This window comes from Hylaeus anthracinus, unplaced genomic scaffold (genome assembly GCF_026225885.1).
Source record: "Hylaeus anthracinus isolate JK02 unplaced genomic scaffold, UHH_iyHylAnth1.0_haploid 3, whole genome shotgun sequence".
NCBI classification, from domain to species: Eukaryota; Metazoa; Arthropoda; class Insecta; order Hymenoptera; family Colletidae; genus Hylaeus; species Hylaeus anthracinus.
In genome coordinates this window covers 14,947,269-14,968,200 of record NW_026535284.1, presented here as the reverse complement: position 1 = coordinate 14,968,200, position 20,932 = coordinate 14,947,269, and the positions used below count along the sequence as shown (strand labels likewise).

General features: G+C 35.5%; 1 protein-coding gene and 1 long non-coding RNA gene across 10 annotated transcripts; one reads left to right on the top strand and one right to left on the bottom strand.

The window, feature by feature from the left end:
• Nucleotides 1–131: 131 nt before the first annotated feature.
• Nucleotides 132–2,329, bottom strand: LOC128893722 (uncharacterized). Its single transcript, XR_008461398.1, has 2 exons — nt 1,132–2,329; nt 132–586 (listed from the first exon to the last, which is right to left on the bottom strand). It is a non-coding gene; the product is annotated as an uncharacterized LOC128893722 (long non-coding RNA).
• Nucleotides 547–19,165, top strand: LOC128893702 (neurofibromin). 9 transcript variants are annotated; one of them, XM_054154859.1, is made up of 24 exons: nt 547–687; nt 751–1,031; nt 3,539–3,866; nt 3,968–4,186; nt 4,321–5,008; nt 5,095–5,365; nt 5,458–5,835; nt 5,925–6,111; nt 6,638–6,679; nt 6,831–6,904; nt 7,144–8,012; nt 8,138–8,439; nt 8,532–9,093; nt 9,211–12,007; nt 12,091–12,231; nt 12,318–12,576; nt 12,642–12,757; nt 13,038–13,154; nt 14,727–14,813; nt 15,122–15,324; nt 15,526–15,712; nt 15,811–16,073; nt 16,224–16,388; nt 18,009–19,165. In XM_054154859.1, the coding sequence occupies exons 2-23, from the start codon at nt 972–974 to the stop codon at nt 16,303–16,305; spliced, it is 8,232 nt and encodes a 2,743-aa protein (XP_054010834.1). In that variant the 5' UTR covers nt 547–687; nt 751–971; the 3' UTR covers nt 16,306–16,388; nt 18,009–19,165. The 9 variants fall into 9 exon arrangements, with proteins under 9 accessions (XP_054010834.1, XP_054010836.1, XP_054010835.1 ...); XM_054154861.1 differs by lacking the exon at nt 18,009–19,165 and adding an exon at nt 16,686–17,514 and having other exon boundaries at nt 14,754–14,813; XM_054154860.1 differs by lacking the exon at nt 18,009–19,165 and adding an exon at nt 17,249–17,514.
• Nucleotides 19,166–20,932: the final 1,767 nt, after the last annotated feature.

Sequence of the window (20,932 nt, the reverse complement as noted above, 5' to 3'; positions counted from 1 at the left end):
TCCATAATTATTAACCAACAATATTACCTTTTACATTTTTGTGTAGTCTAATACTCCCTTTCAACTAGAAGTTTTACAGAAATATTTGCTGAAATAAAATTGCACAGTACGAAGAGAATGGTATCGCCATGTTTTACTTTTTTTTTTTTGATATTCGTATAATTTTACACCGTAATTATCATAATTCAACTAATAATTGTCGAGTGGCTAGTTTTTTAAATAAATAATAATACCGAATGCTATGGCACCACCTAGCGGCGCTATGTAAGAACTATTTCACGACAAGCTTGGGCGGTTCGCCGAGAGATGGTGCCACGTTTCCGGGCGATCTTTTCTCTCATTCTATATACGAGAGTGGGGGAAGCGGCCATGTTGCGTTCGAGAAACCACCTGCGAGCGACAGTTGTACAACGTTCTCGGAAAATGAACGCGTTGAACGAGAAGCCGCCTTCGAGCGGCAGTTTTGTAACGTTCTCGGCACGTGGACGTGTTCTCACGTCTGTAATAGAGGTCAACACACAATAGAATTTCTCCTCGTTGCTGTTATAACCTAAATGTCTACACTTCTCTGATGCCTTCTCCATTTCTGGAACAGTAGAACAAATTTAATATCAGTCAATTATTAGTGTACGCCCCCGTCTGCATCCCCTCGGGTCACTTTTTCGAGCTTTCCGACAGAACTACAAGGTGAATATATTACGCAGCATGCCTTCGGTCGGTAACATTTTCATTTGCGTGTATGTTTGTTAGTTCCAGAACCTGCCGTAATTATTGAGGCTCTGCGATAGCGCCCCTCCCCAACGGGAGAGAAAGAGCGAGCGAGCGAGCGAGCCGTTACGGTGCTCTCTCCTCTCTCGACTGGCAGTCGACCGTCGACGTTCGTAAATGGCGATGTACCGATGTCGAATGCTCGTAGCGAATTGGTGAATCGTCGTACGTGATGACGGCTCGTCACTGAACCCCGGACGGCGATGGGCACGCAAAAGCCGGAAGAATGGGCGAATTTGCTGATCACACGTTTCGAGGAACAGGTACATTCTAACCATCGCTCGATCCGCAAATCTGTTTAGTTTTCTTTCTCGCTTGTCCGCCTTCCCTCTCTGTGACCATCTCCCTCTCTTTCTTACGTACCCTTTTCCGGTGCTTTCTCTCGCTCCTTCTCGCACTCTTCCTCTATTTCTCCTCCTTTATCTTCATACACTTTTCGAGCCTCTCCTCTTTTCTTTCTTGCCACTTCTTGCTTTATCCTTCCTCCTGTGTTTTCTGTGTTTTCTTGTTAATCTCACCGTATCCCGTATCCCGTTCGTTTATCGCGGAACGTGCAATGGAAAAACTAGCGTTAACATTCGAACGACTGGTGTTCCATTCACACTCGGAAAGGCCGCCGGTGATTATTTTCATCGCTTACATAAAGTCGAATTAAAGTCAAATTTTGCGCTATCGACGTAATCGTTCGTTAGGATTGCACAGCAAGTGTAAACTTAGGTTTCGATGAGTGAAGCATTTCGCGAGTGACGAGTGCCGAGACCGTAATAAACACACGACTTTGACAGCCGTCAGATTTTTCGAATGTTACATTTCGGTAGTATTCTTTCGCTTGACGTTTGTTAATTCCGATCTTCTCGGGCAAACTCGAGAAGATTAAACGATCGTCGCGAAACAACCGTTTGTAGTTTAATTAGACACGTAACGATGAAAGAGATTTTTAGAAATGTTTTCGTTGTTTGTATTATATAAATTTGTACCTGTCTCTTTTGTTTGTTAGTTTCACCGGTTTCGAATTTTTTTAGCGTCGCGATAAACGCGAAATGGATTTTTAACGATGTAGCGATGTATCTTGTACAGCAAAGTTCTACTTAATTCGAAAAATGTAATCAATTAATTATTATTATTCTGTTTGGTGTTTAGTCATTAATCGTTGCCACTGTTGTCCCCGTGAGCGTGTCACGCCGTCATTCGTTTGTTTCGTTGATTGATTCGTTCATTCATGGGAAGATGCTTTCTAGTGATCTCCTCCCTCTACATGCCGTGGACTCCACGGTTTGACCTTCGCCCCTTCTCCCTTTCCTCTCTACAGCTATTCGCTTAAGGTGTATTGTACAAGGTGTTCCAAAATGTACGTATCATTTGAACACGTTGTTGCGAATCTTATTTACTTTTCGATTCAATCATTTGTACGGAAACATTTCTTCTGCTCTAGAAAAATATCGAGAAATATTCCTTTCGTTTGATCAAAATGAAAGCTACGACATCTCATAGCGAATGATAGAAATAAAATCTGTGACATTTATTTATTTATACCGTCGAATACAATTATAATTTGTTATTAAAGTAGATCGTCAAGATCGATTCGGGAGGTGATTTGAAACAACTTTTTCCTTAGCGAAAATGTTGTACAAGGCTTCGTAAAGGAGATATTAACGAAATACCCCGACCAATCAGAGCGCGCGTTTACCGTTGAAGCGGTCGCGGTAGCGAAGGCTACGCGCTGAGCGGCCGCGCTCATACGCGAACAAACAGCGATGGGTGAAACCAGGGCCGACGCAAGGCAGGTTCAGCGCGTTCACCGGAACCTGGCACCGCGGTCTACGAAAATTACCCAATTAAAAGGCACCGATTTTGATTAACTTTTTACAGAATGATGATACCATTAACAGATGCAAGACATTTTTTTAGTAGCGATGATTCAGTTTAAAGGAGTGACAAAAATCATCTAAGTACGATTATTTAATATTTATCTTATAAAAAATATATAATATATAACAACGTTTGTAAATAAATAATTCCTCGTAAAATTTAAGTGTAGGATTTGAATGTGAATTCAGGCCCCGCGAAAGGTCACGCCGGCCCTGGTTTTTATCCTCTCTGACGTCGAGTCACTTGTTCGCGGCCGCTCAGCGCGTAGCCATCGCTACCGCGGCCGCTCCACCAGTATCCTCGCGCTCTGATTGGTCAGTGTTTTCTCTTAATATCTCCTTCAATAACCCTCGGACAACATTTTCGCTAAGGAAAAAGTTGTTTCAAATCACCTCCCGAACCACCCCTTTCAAGGTGTGGCAACATTTTTGAGACACCCTCTATATCCATGTAATGTCGCTTCCGTCGTGTCGCGGATACGTGAATGAAAATTGCATTCGCTTCGCGCACGGCTTAACGAGGAATTCAAATCTATAGTAAACTTCGGTGCGCTTAAATTACACGATGTTTTTTTTTAAAGTAAATGGCTCGTTTATAATAATATACGTAATAGATCTTTCTAATTGCATTGAGATTTAACGATAAAAATAGTTGTACGAATTTAAAAATATTTTTCTAATCCTGTTGTGATTCCAAAAATTTCGAAATGAAAACATGTTTTGCAAAAGTGGTTGTATTTTACATTTATGTTTCGTATATTTGATTGAAAAATTGTTCTTAGTACATCCACTTTTCGTTGTAATAATTTTGGATAGAAAGATCATTAGGTAATGAAAATTTAATAATTTTTTTTTTATATATAAAATATCTAAATAATGAATTTTTTTTTTTTTATATGTAGTTGCCGTGTCACAGTGGCCCTCAAACCAGCCACTCTCGTATGAATGAAGAAAGAAACAAAAAATGCTTGATACAAATTTCTCGTTACCGTTTTTCCCTTGTAATATCCAGTCTCACTAAGATACTCCAAAGTGTTAATGAAATGGTACCATGTATCGGGGGTCAACGCATATTTCATAGCACAGACCAAGATCGGCATTCCTATGAATCTATCGTTATTGTTTTGGACACTTTGGAAAAGTGTCTTGCGAATCAACCAAAAGACACGGCTAAATTTGACGAGACTATGAACGTAAAGTTTCTGCTTAGAGAGATATGCCAATTCATAGGTAATGAGAATTTAAATACGGTTAACAAAATATTTTATCGATACGATATTAAATTTTGTTGCGAGGAATTATATGTATAAATAACCGAATATTATTTTCAGATGTACCAAACGATAGTCTTCAAAATGCTCATTTAAAAAATTTGGCGAGCAAAGTATTGTTTGCTTTGAGCTTGAACTTCTTCAATGCTGTATTCAACAGAATATCGGCTACACTCCAGGAACTAGCAAAATGTGGCGACGAGAATGCCAATTACAGCGACATCGAATTAATTCAGCACATTAACGTGGATGTTTACAGGCTAACAAAACTTTTAACTGGTACGTTTACTATTTTTTTTAGAGGTGTATAAAAATCAATTTGTATCATCCTTTAGTATAACAGATATACAAATGTTTTGTTTTCAAGAAGATACATAACGTGTCGTTTAATACTATACTTGTTGTTATTGTAGAAACGATCCAAAAATTTAAACAGCTCAAAAAATCAGCGCACATAGTTCTTATGAATTCCTTGGAAAAAGCAATTTGGAATTGGATGGATACTTATCCGCATGAATTTGCCGATCTTCATAAAAAGCCTAACGAAGATCTTGGAAAAGCATGCGAAGAATTATTCGATATTCTCGATACGTTTGCAGACAATAAAAAGGGAAGAGCTGCAGCTGTTTGGCCTTTACAAATTATGCTTCTTATACTTTCGCCAAAAGTTTTGGAGGAAATAGTGAATGCTGATTCTGGTGCTCCTTGTTCGCCGAAACATTCAAAGAAAAAACAATTTATCGACAGCGTTAAACGAGGTTTAGGAATGCATGGTAGTTCTAGTAAACAACTAGTAGAAGCTGCAGCGGTCACTTGCATTAAACTTTGTAAAGCATCAACTTATATAAATAATCGGGACTCGAACAACGTTATCTTCACGCTTGTTCAACACGTAATGAATGATTTGATGGCACTATTTTTTAATCCAGTCAAACTATTTTCTCGTGGTCAGAATTACGTTGCCCAAGACATCGACCTAATGATAGACTGTTTTGTTAGCTGTTTTCGTATTAAACCTCACAACAACGAAGTACTTACAGTTTGCTTGAACTTGAGTTTTCCATCGACATACCAATTCGTCTTGGTTAGCTCATTATACAAGTAAGCGGAACATTACGTTGTAACTATACATACATACGAAAATAGTATTACACTCTATGTAAATTAAATGTTTATTTTTATTTTAGAATTGTAACTCAACCAAGACTGCAATGGTGGCCTCAAATAGATCTTCTGTATTCACGTAGTACAGAACTTAGAAATATGTTTACTGATGTTTTAAATAAAGTCACACAGAGTTACATATCACACACACCGTTGCGAATGATTCACAGTTTAACCCTCAAAGGTAAAGAACAGAATAAATACAGGGATCGCGGAGAAGAAATATCGAGTTATAGAAATTTACTCTTGTGGATGGTGAAACTCATTCATGCCGATCCTATGTTACTACTGTATGTAAGTATCCCGTATAGACGCCATGGTTATAGCTTGTAGAACGAATATCGTATATAAACTATACGCTTACAAATTTTTATTTTATTTTACAGAATGAAGGAAAAGCTGGTCATGAAATACAGAGCTCTACGTTGCAATTAATTAAAGGTTTAGTTTCCTTAATTCATCAACCAACAATGCCAGACATAGCATACGAAGCAATGGAAGCATTATTAGTATTGCATCATCCAGATAAAATAAAAACATGGAATCCAGAAGCGCCGATTCATACTTTTTGGGATGTCAGTTCCCAAGTTCTCTTCTCGATTTCTGAAAAATTGATTCAACATCAAATTGTTAATTATACTTGTATATTAAAATGGATTAGAGAAATACTGATTTGTAGAAATGCTTTCCTGGCGCAACATAAAGATTACGCTAACGTGGGTAGCCAGATTGCTATTTGTAAGCAGGCACACATTACACTAGAGGTTTGTTTGTATTTTCATAAGTACAATAAACTACTAATTCATGTAATAGTTCAAAGATTAAGTAGATTTATAATATTTGTTTTTTTCAGGTTGTGTTGTTCATGTACTTGTGGAGTATAAATATGGAAGCGGTTTTAGTATCAATGTCTTGTTTTACATTGCTATGCAAAGAAGCGGAAGTGCGTTGCGGTAGCGATGATGTAGCAGTAACTTGTTTACTTCCCAACTATCATTTATACCTTGAATTGGCGCAACCTTCTACTGTGTTAATCACTGGTGAGTTAGAATTTATAAAACATCAACATTATCTTTATATTTGAATATGAAATATAATATTTTTTTACATTAGAAAATAGGAATTCGAATCGAGAAACGACTACTAAATTGTATATTGTTTTGTAAGATTAATTTTAAATAGTATACTTTTAATGTCGAGTATAATATTACAACGATATATTAAACATACATGCAACGTAAAAATAATTTTTATTTTGTTATTTTTAAATTACACGTGTAATTTATAATGTATTTTCAAGAATTTATAAATAATTTTTAATGAAGTCACCAAGTATAGCTAAAAACCAGATTGTTAGTACTTCTTATTGAAAAGTTTATTAAATTTGGGTCAAAAGACGACCGAAAAAATATTTGTTTAAATCCATTTCGATTCGGGTCTCTAGCGAAGATATTTTTACTTGAATTCAAACATTCATTCATGAATTTTTGAATTCACTTTGTATTTTGATTAGTATAATCCTTATATGGCTGCAGTAGAGTATTAAAGACCTTGTTACCATAACAGCCAGCGGGGAAAGTAAGATATGTTATCACGATCATAATCATGGTAAGTGTTCAAAATTTCTATACATTATAGAATTAACGCTATATTACTTTCTTGTCATTATTTTAATCGTAATATTTTGCGTATAGTTGCTTTATGAGTAGTATTAATAATGATAATTATACATTGAACGAGTATATCGTGTACGTTTTAGGGCGCGCTGCTTTACAAAAAAGAATTATGGCCTTATTGAGGAAGATAGAGCATTGTGTAAACGGTGTACAGCCTGTATGTATATCGATCACTCATGTTTCATATCTTTATTAACTAGTACAATTCGTAGTAATAATAATAGCGATGAGTTCTCCTGTTTATTACGTATTTATCATAGTTCACATCGAAGCATTATTTTTGCGTTGTAAATATTATAATGTAATTAATTATTGCACACAAGTAATATTTTACAATCAAACATCGAAAGATAAAAATCGATTATAAATGTAAGATACGCTTTATTGCATATTTAGGCATGGGAAGAAACATTTAAAAATTGGGAAGTGACTTCTCGACAGTTAGTAAGTTATCCTAAATCTAAGACGGAAGATGGTCAGATGGAATTTTATCGAAGCACAGGAAAGCGTAGAGCATCGCATCAAAATTCCGAACATGAATTAGAGGAGCAAATTAACGAGTGGGCAAACATGACAGGATTTCTCTGTGCTCTGGGTGGCGTATGTTTGCAAAAACGTTATCCGAATAGACCATTATCAGGCATGCCTTCGAACCCAGAATCAAAGAAAAGTTCGACGAAACAGCAGGAGCCTACATCTTGTTTGTCAAAGCCAAGCCAAGAAGTACAATGTACGCAGTTTGTTTTCAATTTATTGCGCTTACTAATCTGTAACAATGAAAAATTTGGAAATCAAATTCAACAACATGTTAAAGAATTGGTAGGCCACGAAATGAGCCCAGCGTTGTATCCGATACTCTTCGATCAGATCAAAAGCATAGTCGAAAAATTCTTTAATCAAGAAGGACAGGTTATAGTAATGGATGGCAATACTCAATTTATCGAGCATATTATATTTATAATGAAAAATATATTGAATTCAAAGTCGGATCAACCTTCTGAATACCTTGGAATGACCAGTATAGAAGGGATGATGTTAGCGATCGTTAGATATGTTAGACATTTGGACATGACTGTACATTCTATACATATTAAAACAAAATTATGCCAACTCGTCGAAACGATGATGAAAAGGCGTGACGATTTAGCGTTTCGACAAGAAATGAAGTTCAGGAATAAACTTGTGGAATATTTAACCGACTGGGTGATGGGTGCCACTCACCAGATTACTCCATCGACTAGTGGAGACTTAATTGTTTACACTCGGTAAACAATTTTTCTATGAGATACGTTTATGTTGAATTACTTTGAATAATTAAAAAATTATTATTACTAGTGTTTCTTTGAATATTCAATATTAATTTTTTGAATGTTTCTATTTTACTTTCTAGGGATTTAGATCAAGCTTGTATGGAAGCAGTCGGAGCATTATTACGAGGTCTTCCTCTTCAACCCGAAGAGTCTGATCGTGGCGATTTAATGGAAGCAAAATCTGAATTATTTTTAAAATATTTTACTCTTTTCATGAATTTATTAAACGATTGCAATGAAGCAGCTGCCGAAGAAAAAGAGCTCGTATCTCAGCAACCGTGTTTAACTAGCGGTAAATTATCTACATTGCGCAATGCTACCATACAAGCTATGAGTAATCTGCTTAGTGCAAACATTGACAGTGGCTTGATGCATTCGTTAAGTAAGTAAAAGTCTTTAGTCTTGCATGTGAATGTAACTTGATACTTTTTTTTTTCTTTTATTTGTAGCTTCTAAATCCCTTATGATTTACAGGTTTAGGCTATAATCCAGATTTACAAACACGAGCAGCATTCATGGAAGTTCTCACTAAAATTCTTCAGCAAGGAACAGAATTTGATACACTAGCGGAAACAGTATTAGCTGATAGATTCGAGCAATTGGTTCAACTCGTTACAATGATTAGCGACAAAGGGGAATTACCTATTGCAATGGCTTTAGCCAATGTTGTGACAACGAATCAAATGGACGAATTGGCACGAGTTTTTGTAACATTGTTCGATGCGAAACACTTACTATCGCCTCTTTTATGGAATATGTTTTATCGCGAGGTCGAAGTGTCCGATTGTATGCAAACACTATTCCGAGGAAACAGTCTTGGAAGCAAAATTATGGCATTCTGTTTTAAAATTTATGGTGCAAGTTATTTACAAAATCTGCTCGAACCTTTAATTACGCCTTTATTGGATGATCCTACGACTGGTTTCGAAGTCGATAGTGCAAGGATAGATACCAATGAAAATATAGAACAAAACGGACGCAATTTAATAGCATTGACTCAAAAAGTATTCGATGCTATAGTATCGTCAGCTGATCGGTATGTTGATGAAAAATGTTTAAATAATTTATAATAAAGTTTATATTCGCAATATCTCTTTTTCTTTGTACTTGTAAACAGATTCATTTTGTTATGTAGGTTAATTCTATTTTTCAGATTTCCACCACAATTGCGGTCAATGTGCCATTGTTTATATCAAGTACTCAGTAAAAGATTTCCACAATGTCCACAAAATAATATCGGAGCCGTAGGAACTGTAATATTTTTGCGATTCATCAATCCAGCTATTGTTTCACCCCAAGAGATGGGTATCGTGAATGAATCTGTACCTCCTCAAGTGAAAAGAGGGCTAATGCTTATGTCTAAAATACTTCAAAATATCGCAAATCACGTGGAATTTAGTAAAGAGCAGCACATGTTACCCTTCAATGATTTTTTACGGGCACACTTTGAAATTGGAAGAAGATTTTTCATACAGATAGCATCGGATTGCGAAACAGTGGATCAGGCCAGTCATCCGATGTCATTTGTGTCGGATGCTAACGTTTTAGCATTACATAGATTGCTTTGGAACCATCAAGAACGAATCGGTGACTATCTTAGCAGTAGTAGAGACCATAAGGCAGTAGGTAGAAGACCTTTTGATAAAATGGCCACATTATTGGCGTACCTTGGGCCTCCAGAACACAAACCAGTAGATTCGCATTTACTATTTTCTTCATCCTATGCTCCATGGTCAAGCATCGATATGTCTTCAACTAATTTCGAAGAAATTATGGTGAAACATAATATGCACGAAAAAGAAGAATTCAAGAGTATCAAGAATTTAAATATTTTCTACCAAGCAGGCACTAGCAAACAAGGATATCCAGTGTTTTATTATATTGCCAGACGTTATAAGATCGACGACACGAATGGTGATTTGTTGATGTATCATGTTATTCTCACTCTAAAACCGTTTTGTCATTCCCCGTTTGAATTAGTTGTCGATTTTACCCATATGTGTTCAGAGAATCGATTTAGGACAGAATTTCTACAGAAATGGTTTTACGTATTACCAGAAGTTGCTTACGAAAAGATTCATGCTGCATACATTTACAATTGCAACAGTTGGGTAAGAGAATATACAAAGTTTCACGATAGAATCTTGGCACCATTGAAAAATAACAAAAAAGTAGTCTTCCTCGATGGGCCAGGCCGTTTAAACGACGTAATTGACGTTGACCAACAAAAATTGCCTGGCGCTACACTTTCTCTCGACGAAGATTTAAAGGTGTTTAACAGTGCTCTGAAACTGTCTCACAAAGAAACTAAGGTATCCGTGAAAGTTGGACCAACTGCTATACAAATTACCTCAGCGGAGAGATGCAAAGTACTGTCGCATTCGGTTTTTTTAAATGACGTTTATTACGCATCGGAAATAGAAAAAGTTTGTTTACTAGATGACAATCAATTCACTTTGACCATTTCTAACGAAACTGGCCCGCTGTCTTTTATTCATAACGATCGTGATAATATCGTTCAAGCTATAATTCACATAAGAAATCGATGGGTATTATCCCAGCCAGAATCTGTGTCTGTTCATCCAAAGATTAGACCTAAACACGTACCTGGCACGTTATTGAACATGGCATTATTGAATCTTGGTAGTTCGGATCCAAATTTAAGAACAGCAGCGTATAATCAACTATGCGCATTAACTGCCACTTTTGATTTGAAAATTGAAGGGCAACTCCTGGAAACATCTGGACTTTGCATACCTTCGAATAATACGATATTCATTAAACACCTAAGCGAAACTTTAGCTGCGAAGGATCCTCACCTTACGCTCGAGTTTCTAGAGGAATGTATACAAGGGTTCAGATTGTCGAGTATCGAATTGAAACACCTCTGTTTAGAATATATGACTCCGTGGTTAAATAATCTCGTTCGATTCTATAAACCTAACGATGGAGGAGGTAACCGTCAGAAGCAAGTAACAAAGATTTTAGAGAAATTAATTACGTTAACTATCGAGGAGGTGGAAATGTACCCAAGTATACAAGCCAAGATATGGAGCACAATTGGAAGATTGCCGGATTTGATAGATACAGTTTTGGATAATTTCATTCAGCGTAGCGTCAGCTTTGGGCTCGGTTCCCCAACGGTTGAAATAATGGCTGATACAGCTGTAGCGTTGGCTTCTGGAAATGTTCAGTTAGTGGCAAAGAAAGTAATAGGAAGACTTTGTCGAGTTTTGCAACATACGAGATGGGATGATATAGCTATTCTAGCAAGATATTTACTGATGTTGTCCTTTAATAATTGTTTGGACGTAGGAAAACATCTACCTTATTTATTTCACACGGTAACGTTTCTCGTTTGCTCCGGAAGTCTGAGTATGCGAGCATCCACCCATGGTTTGGTTATCAATAGCATTCACTCGCTTTGCACTTGTAGTTCCCCTTCGTTTTCAGAAGATACTTACCGAATATTGCGAATGAGTCTGGATGAATTTTCTCTACCAAAATTTTATTTACTTTTTGGTATTAGTAAAGTAAAGTCTGCTGCGGGTACAGCATTTAGATCTAGTTATAGACATTCGAACGAGAAATGGTTTAGTAACGAGCGTAGCGTTACCGGAACGCACGACAAAGAAAGACTCTCGTTAACCAGTTTGGAAATCATAACGGATGCTCTCCTTGAAATTATGGAGGCTTGTATGCGAGACATTCCGCAATGCGATTGGTTGAAAACTTGGACGTCTTTGGCGAAAAATTTCGCTTTTTGCTTTAACCCAGCTCTTCAGCCAAGAGCTTTGATCGTTTTCGGTTGTATCAGTAAAAGTATAACCGATCAAGATATGAAACAGTTGTTAAAGATATTGGTGAAAGCGCTTGAGAGTTTTAACGATATTACATTACTCGAAGCAATTATTATGTGCCTCACTCGACTACAACCATTACTTAGACCCGTAAGTTACATTCCGTCGTGATATAATATATTTTTAAGCAATCCTAAATTTACTGGATTTGTGTTCCTTATTATATTTTGAAGGAATCTCCCATACATCGATATTTATTTTGGGTCGCAACATCTGTCCTTCAATTGGATGAAGCATCTTTGTATGCATGTGGTTTAGCTCTTCTCGAGCAGAATTTGCATACTTTAGATTCCCAAGGAACTTTTGATGATAAGGTAAAAATTCACACATTTTCATCTTGTATTATAATTACATTCAATGCGTTTCAGTACTTTTACAATGAATTATAATGTTGTTTTAGACTTTAGAAAATGTTATGATATCGACACGTGAGCCTTTAGAATGGCACTTCAAACAATTGGATCAAGCTGTAGGACTCTCGTTCAAATCCAATTTTCATTTTGCATTGGTTGGACACCTTTTAAAAGGATACAGGCATCCCACGCCAACCACTGTAACAAGAACAGCTAGAGTACTCACTATGTTGTTAGGCATCACGGCTAAACCATCTAGGAGAGACAAATTTGAAGTAACGCCAGAAAGCGTAGCTTACTTATCTGGTAAGTTTTCATTAATCTCCTTGTCTGAATGAAAATTAATAATTGTTATATTTATATACAATTAGCATTGGTATCCGTATCCGAAGAAGTGCGAAGTAGATGTCATATTAGGCATTCGGTTGCCAAAAATACAGAATCTGGTAGTACAGACTGTCTTGATAATTTGCTTCCACACAATACAGTGAGTGAATTTTATATTGGTTATGATTACTCTTAAAATGTTAAACGATTCCAAGCTTCACGCGAATCCATAGAGTTTTTTTTATAAGCTTTATAAAATAATATTTTAAATATAAAAAAATATTTTTACAAAAGTTATTTGGTTTAAATGGACAAATTATAGGGTGTAAATATATTGTAAGTGAAGTGGGGAGGAAGATTAGAAAAACAAATCAATTTTTTTTAAATGAATTCATTTAGTTATAATACAAGGTTGTAATGAATTGTATATTATTATACAGGATACAGCCAATGCAACATCTAGCAATCCGACTAATCGTCGACAAAAATCGTGGGATCTACTCGATCAATCTGCGCTTACTCAAGCTAGACAGCAGAAACAGTATTCAACGCATCAGGTAAATTTTATTTTCATCATTTCTAGTGATCATATCATTTGTTTTTATTTTGGAGACACTTTATTATGGACCTGATTGATTATATAGATAGAGACACATAAGGTGTCATTCCAACAGAATATTTGTATTGAAATTTTTCATATATCCTTAAGTTTCGAATATAGCAATATCGGTCACTTTACGTGAATGCACGTACTATTACAAATCTTGACTCCTCGTAACAACCGAGTTACAAAACTAAATATATATTTTATTATTTTCACTGTCCTTCTTTAAAAATATTCGAATAAAAGACGTAAATAAGCAAGAACTGCTCTTAGGCATATGCAAGCAGGGCTCTTATCATGGACTCCAAGTTTCAACAAACACACACATACACACATTTGCCGAAGCTCTTAAGAATGTGGGACTTGTCGAGATCATGGGATTCTTTATGTACGCAGGCCCTATTCAAGCAATTAAGAAAGAAAAACAGGCAGTAAATTTATATTTACTTTAAAGTTGTAAAGTAAACAGAATGTTTATTACCGTAGTACTCACTACGGAAAGACTAGAAGTGAAAATGTGAATTTTAACAACTTGTATATCTCTACTCCTACGTCTAGATGAATTATTTAATTAAAATTTTTAATTGAATGGAATTAAAGGTCAATATTTTTAGCTAATAGAAGTTGAACAATAGTTAACAGCATTCGATAGATACAATTATTCAAGTGATACCACAAAGAAAGTATTTATTTGTAAAACGGAAGATCTGTGCTTCTTACATACTTACTAAATTCTGATCATTTTTTAATGAATTGAGAAAGCATCTTTTCACTTTTGGTCTCCTCCTTGTTAGTATCTTTTATGTATTTGTCACGGGTCCTGGGTTTGTTAAGGGCGCTCCTGTAAAGAAGTAATTCCTGCCGAGCGTGTCCTCAGGCTATGTGTTACTTACATTCTTTAAATTTTATAGACTATTTTAATAGTCATTCGATAATTACCGTTTGTTGTCGTTATAAGAAAGAATTGAATTGAAAATATTGCGAAGAGAACTTGCAGGTCGCGATTAAGTTATACTCTCAAAGGATTGCGGGCGACAAAGAATCAATTCTCTTACAGTTGTACCGGGGTTTTGGTTGATCCTGTACAGTAATTCATTTGTCGTTGTATTTATCTGTTTAGTATATTTTTATTTGTTTCGTGTTATTTTCTATAACGGTATCAATTATTCATTCTTCTATATCGTCTTCTTTCCCCTTATTAGTTAAAACCCTTTCTCTCTTACGTTTTTCAAAACATACTTCAAATGTCATTGGTATTTCAAGAGGAAAGAAATAAAAAACACTTGTTTTATATTTTGAATATAGTTCTAAAGATGAAAGATCGATTTTACATTGAATAATATTACTTGTTGTATTGTGTTCTTGTATGTCACCTCTGTTTACTCTATCGATGTCTATGCTCACATCTGCCTATATCTACCTTGCCTGTGCCTGGATTGTGTAATACACAATGTAACTTGTCACTTATATGTGTCATACCCCATCAATTTGTCCAAAAAATGACGATGTACGCGTCATTAACAAGACTGGACGGATTTTATTTAAAACGCAGCGATCTTTTTCTGTACCAACTGCAAAGGAAACGAAAACAACCGAAGAAACAGAACCAAAGGTATATTATGTCATCTTTTATATTCCCCTTTTTATATTCTATTTACATGTAAATGCTTAAAGTCCTTTTCTACTCTATGTTACAATGTTTTTTTCATTTTATGTTAGCATGCATTTATGTCACAAGATTGTCAATATATTTATCGATGCTTAATTTTTTCAGGTTTATGCAATGAAATCGAATAGATATTGCATTATATATTTACCGCTTAATTTTTTTTTTTTTTTTGCTAACTGTCTCAAAGCATTTATTAATTTGAACCGTGACTACAAAAATTATACAGACTAAAGTTTTTGTAATTTATACAGAATCGAAGTGCCAGAGTAAGCGTGAGCAACGAAAACAATGTATTACTCGATCCGGAAGTACTGACAGACTTTTCAACTCAAACTTTAGTTTTAACTGTTTTGGTCACTTTGGTGAAAAATTCATCTGACGAAAATGAACAACGGATTCTTTACGAATACCTCGCGGAAGCCTCTGTTGTGTTTCCAAAGGTGTTTCCAGTGATGTAAGTATTTTTTTTTTTATTCTATAAAAATTTTCTCAGAACATACACATATACATATATGTATTAACTCTTTGAGAGATACTATTAAAAAGAAAAATATAACTTATAAAGTAAAATATTAAAATATAGCGAGTAATATTACAATGAAGTCACCATAAATATTATTTAATATTATTTTAATAGTTATAAACTTATTTGCAGTCATAATTTGCTCGACGCAAAAATCAATAGCGTTTTATGCTCCTGTCATGATCAAGGTATACTAAACTCGGTACAAGCAATTATACAGAATATGATATCATCCGAGGATACAAGTCAACAACAATTACACTATTTACAAAGCTGTGGGTTTGGAGGATTATGGAGGTTTGCAGGTCCTTACACAAACGTGAGTAAATATGTATTGATAATTCATGAAAAAATATACTTAATGTTCTTACAGTTGTCAGAAATGCAATTAAAATGATAATACATGATATTTTGTAGTCCAATTGCACAGCTAAAAGTGCGCAGTTGTTTGTTAATTGCTTGGAAGCAATGATCAAGACATGTCTACCAGTTGATGAAACAGAAGGATCTAGCAGTAATGAAACCTCAATGGAAAAAAGTAAACGAATGGAAAGTCATCAGTCCGACGTAACATCAAAAAGTAAAACTTCCGTTTATTGGACCGATCGCACAAGCGCGCATAATTCTTCAGACCCAACTGATGAAACCTGTCGAAGTAGTACGTCTTTTATTCATAGAGAGTGAGTAAATAATTTCTAATCCAATCGTAGATTAATTTGATTTAATATTCTAGACATCATAATTATTCAATAGAAGAGAATAGCTTTGAGATATTTTTTAACATCATGAAAGTAATAAACGAACGATACTGATAATTAAAATAATTTCAGCCACGTTATTGATCGCAGAGGAGATATTTCGCTAGATCCTATCAACCAAGGAGAAAATAGTAGTAGTAGTTCACAAGCTTAGCGATTGGCATGTGAATCTAAGAAACAGTGCAGTAAAAATGGGAGAAAAGGACAAGTTGGTCGGAAAGTGCAACAACAATTGAGGTATGTTGAACAGAAACTTCTTTACCGATAGAAATAATGCAGTAAATTATATAGTAACTATTATTTTTTCAAAAAAAAAAAAAAAATAAATATAATTTCACTATGTACTATGCGATGAATTATTACTTCATAACGAAATTGGATACTTTTACTTTTGAAAAATATATTTTGTTCGTATTTAGAAATCCTTTTCTATAAGTTTTTTATTTTGTACTATACAAATACGTTGTATTATTACATTCGTTTTCCTGTCAAGTGGCGATTCTGATTAAATATTTTTGTATATTTTGATCGAAGGAACGCAAACATTTTGACTCCATGTTATTGCTGCAACATGTTGAATCAGTTTAATTCAATGCCGTCCACCTCACCTTAACGAATCCACTAGAACGGAATTCAACACGCTCTACTCGTTGATACTCTTTTTCTTTTATTCATTAGCGGTATACATCGGCAACTCTGCATTACTTTTAAATTTGCATCTACCTGATGACTAATTATAAATTTGTAATTATAAAGAAAGAAAGAACAAAACGAGCCATTCAATGGCTTCTATTGCGATAATGTTATCCTGCACAAACTATGATTCTTAAATATGGAATTGTAAAATAATTTTGTTAGTTAATATAGTTCGTAGTTTCATTAGAGAAACAAGGTGTTCATCCAAATTTGTCTAACCCTTTAGAGTTAAATATTTTTATATCATAGAAAAATCTGTTTCTATTTCTAAATAGATTTAAAATAGTCTCTCGTTTTTAGAGTAAAATTATTCTAAACGTGCATAGTTTATCGGAGAAGTTTAATTCCATGTACAGCTATAAAGGGTTAAATGAGTTTACTTTTTTTTAAATGTATAATAGGAAGAAACGATATTTTACGACAGACACTAAGTGTTACTTAAATTTGATTATAATAAGAAGAGAGAGAAAAAAAATAAAACAACATAGTTGTTACGTTATAGTACAAGAAACATTCGATTGAAAACGACACATGTTTAATGGAAATTTACTACATACTGTGGCAAGTAAGTTGTATAGATACGACGATGAGTGTTTAAGATACCTACGTAAATAGTTACAGAAGTTTTCTATGTGTATAGGGATGTATTAGGTGAAAAGGAATATATTCGTAAAAAGAATTACCAATATTATTACAAGGAAAATACAATTTGTCTCAAATAGACTCGAAACTTAGTGTAAAACCCCTAGAATAATATTAAAAGTACCCATAAGTAATGTCGTTAAAATTTGAAGCAGGAGAAAAACGCATTATTTATGGGTAGCTCTGATATACATATACAGCACACACACAAAATTCAGTGTCATTTGACTCTGGAAGAATCTAGGAGAGGACGCGATTTCAAACCGGAAGCCTCGGTTACCGTCAACCATGAAGAATCCGGCCCATGAAAGCGTCAAAAATATCATTTTTCGCTCGTAGGAATTTCAGTTCTCTCACTCTCCTTCCTTCTCAAGAGGAAAGACTTTACATAGATAATCGTTGACCTAAGTCATGTTTAGCATCATCGACTCGTTACGTTCGCATAGTGCCTTGAAAGATGTTCACGAGTAAGGCCCGATGACGAGCATCTTTCGAGGTTTGGTATAATTTATGTTCCAGGAAGCGAGCTTTCGTTACTCGGATCGGGGCTGACCCTCACGTTCGTGGCTTCTCGACGGCTTGCAGAAGACGGGAATGGAAGTGAGTGAGAGAGAATGAAAATGCGCGAGATATTTGACAACGGTATACACCGATTCATTTCGCTCGAGGACAAATGGTTTAGCTTACGTTAATCCTTTCTCGTTCTCGCGTGATGGAGGTATCCGATACTTGTATGCGTGGCTGCGCGACGTACTTCGGTGTGCAGAATCATTACGCTACTACCGACAAATTGTATCGTACAAATCTTCCATAAGACCTAACGTGTGGTGCGATCAACGACAGAATCGAATTCGAAGACTTGCCACCAATTTGCCCTGTTGCGGAGAACTCTGCCCCCTCCTTACTGCCGTGGCTGATGATGTGGACGCTGAACGAGAATATCGCATTTAGATTTATTTTTATGAAATTTATTTAACGAAATGGACCTTGTATATCGAACTTGGCGATATTCGTAAGCGGTAGTAATAACAACGGCGATGTTAACGACAAGTATTATTTTATTTTTGAGAATCGGAAGCGTGAAATGTTTGGAATACTTCCCTTTGCGTCGCTTCGCCGGAGACTTTTGTATCTGTAAGCTTGTCTCTGCTTTTTTCTCTCTTACTGTTTTATGGCATAATCTCTTCAAAATTAGGCATTATTTTGTTCATTGATCTTATAAACTTAAATTAAATAAATGAATGTTATGGCTCCGTCACTCGGGCCGAATGTCGCAACTCGTTACAAAAGAATTACTCTTTGTTAGGTATTAAGATTATATACAACGTACTCTGCTGTCCAAAAATGAACGCGAGTCTATGCATAGGCGCTGTCGAATTTTCTCCTTGTGTCGCGTTAGATGTATTTACTTTGGCGGATGCGAGACAAACGAATGTAACCTTTGATTTCTCGTTAGCGAATGACTTAGTACGTGCCTTATCGTTTTCGGGCGCTGGCCGCCGGGCATATGTAGGTAATTGCGAGAGGCGATGGGGAATGGTATTTATAGAATTCGCAATTCGTAGGCAACGCGAGAAGGAAACAATTAGCTGCAATCGTTTTCTACTTTCATCGAAACGACCCTCGCCCACTGCGCTGGGCTGTGCGACTCGGTATTTAGTTTTCACGGTATTTAGTTTATTCGTAAGTAACGATGAAGGAATCGATGCACATGTAAATAGCGGTAATGCGAAGAAGTTACGTTTTGCTCGAAAGTTGGCGCCGCAACTCTTTCGAGACGAGTATCCAATTTATCGGTCGTTACAGAGACCGTAACGAATGCGTACACACGACCGGAAACGGTAAGAAAAGCTTTGGTCGTTGAGAGTAGAGTAAGTAACGATAAAAGTATGAGTGAGTCGCCGACGAGTGATAGCAGCGTTAATGGTTTTTTGCGTGTTTAAGAATGATTGCGATAGAGTATCGTCGCAGTTATTGGAAGTCAGCGGTATACGGTACGAATCGATCGAAACGTTGGAAATATATACCGATTGCGAAACCGACAAGTCGTGCAGCGATCTCGAGCGTGAAAGAGGCTCGAATCGCGTCTAGATAGAAAAGTTTAGGAGTAGCAGAGATTGGTATGTTACGAGAGAATCCATATTATAGTTTAGATATATATATATATCGAAGTAAGTAATACCGAGATAATCTTTGCGTTTTATCACAGTTGAAATTGTAATTGAGATTTAAGGCGATTTTTCGTGAAACTATATTTTTCAAAACGGTGTGCACGATTTTAGGAAAACTATCGAACCGGTTTAATCGTAGTTTGGCACATGCATACAAAATATCGATATCTAAGACGTATTGCACGTTTTTTTTTTTTTTTTTTGTTAAATATCTAATAGTTTACTCGAAAATTTAATCGAACTTTATCGTTTTCGTCGAGAAACCAGTGTTTTTGTATTCAAATGTGTATAAAATGAATATATCTGAATATTTTCAACGAGAATGTAATAATAAAAAAAAAAAAAACGTTCCATACGCCATAGCGGTATAGATTAATGTAGATTAATTGTTCAATTTCTATAATCGAATAAGTCGTCGCGACTCGCCAACTCGCCATACATCATCGACGATGTACATTTTCAAAGTATTGAAAAATATTCCGCGGCGTCAGTTTCCTGTAAAAGTTGCAAACTCGAGCAATTAATGTGATTTCGTTTACAGCGAATGCTACCCCTAACGTTGCAATTCTTTTTCTTTCATAGATTATCGAACTACTTTGTAATCATAGTTGATACTAATCGAGGCTTCCTGGTGTAAGCCGTGTCCTTTGAATAAAATATTCCGATCTTTCGCCAACATTGCAACTAGCATTTTCAGAGGTCAAATGACACACCGATACATCACTGTAGACCTAAACCTAATTTTTAATAATCATTCTTACAAACAGGATCATGCCTGAGTACGTTAATTCCCGGTAGATAGCTAACCCGACCCAACCTAGTATCTTAACATGTAAAATTTTAGTAGAGTAAGTAAGCAAAAATTATTGCGTCTTAAATTATTATTTGATTAAGGTCTTTCATAAATAAGGAATAACAAATTCTCCTGATACCTAAAGGTAAAATCTGGTCAGAATTCTAATACATACCAGAGGTTCTTCGTGACACCTCTTCAAGTATTATGTTCTCCATATACAAAAAGGTAAGTTTCAAGACAGAATTTAAAAATTATAATACTTCTTCACTCACATTACATTCTCCTGACATAAAGGGTAAGTTCCAAAACAGATTTAAAAATTGTGCCACCTCTTCGAGCCTCATATTTTCCTGATACAAAAAGGTAAGTTTCAAAACAGATTCAAAAATTTCGAGACCAATTCGAATATCATGTTCCTGTGATACTTTTGTGCCACCTCCTCGCATATCATGTGCTCCTGATACAAAAATTCAAAA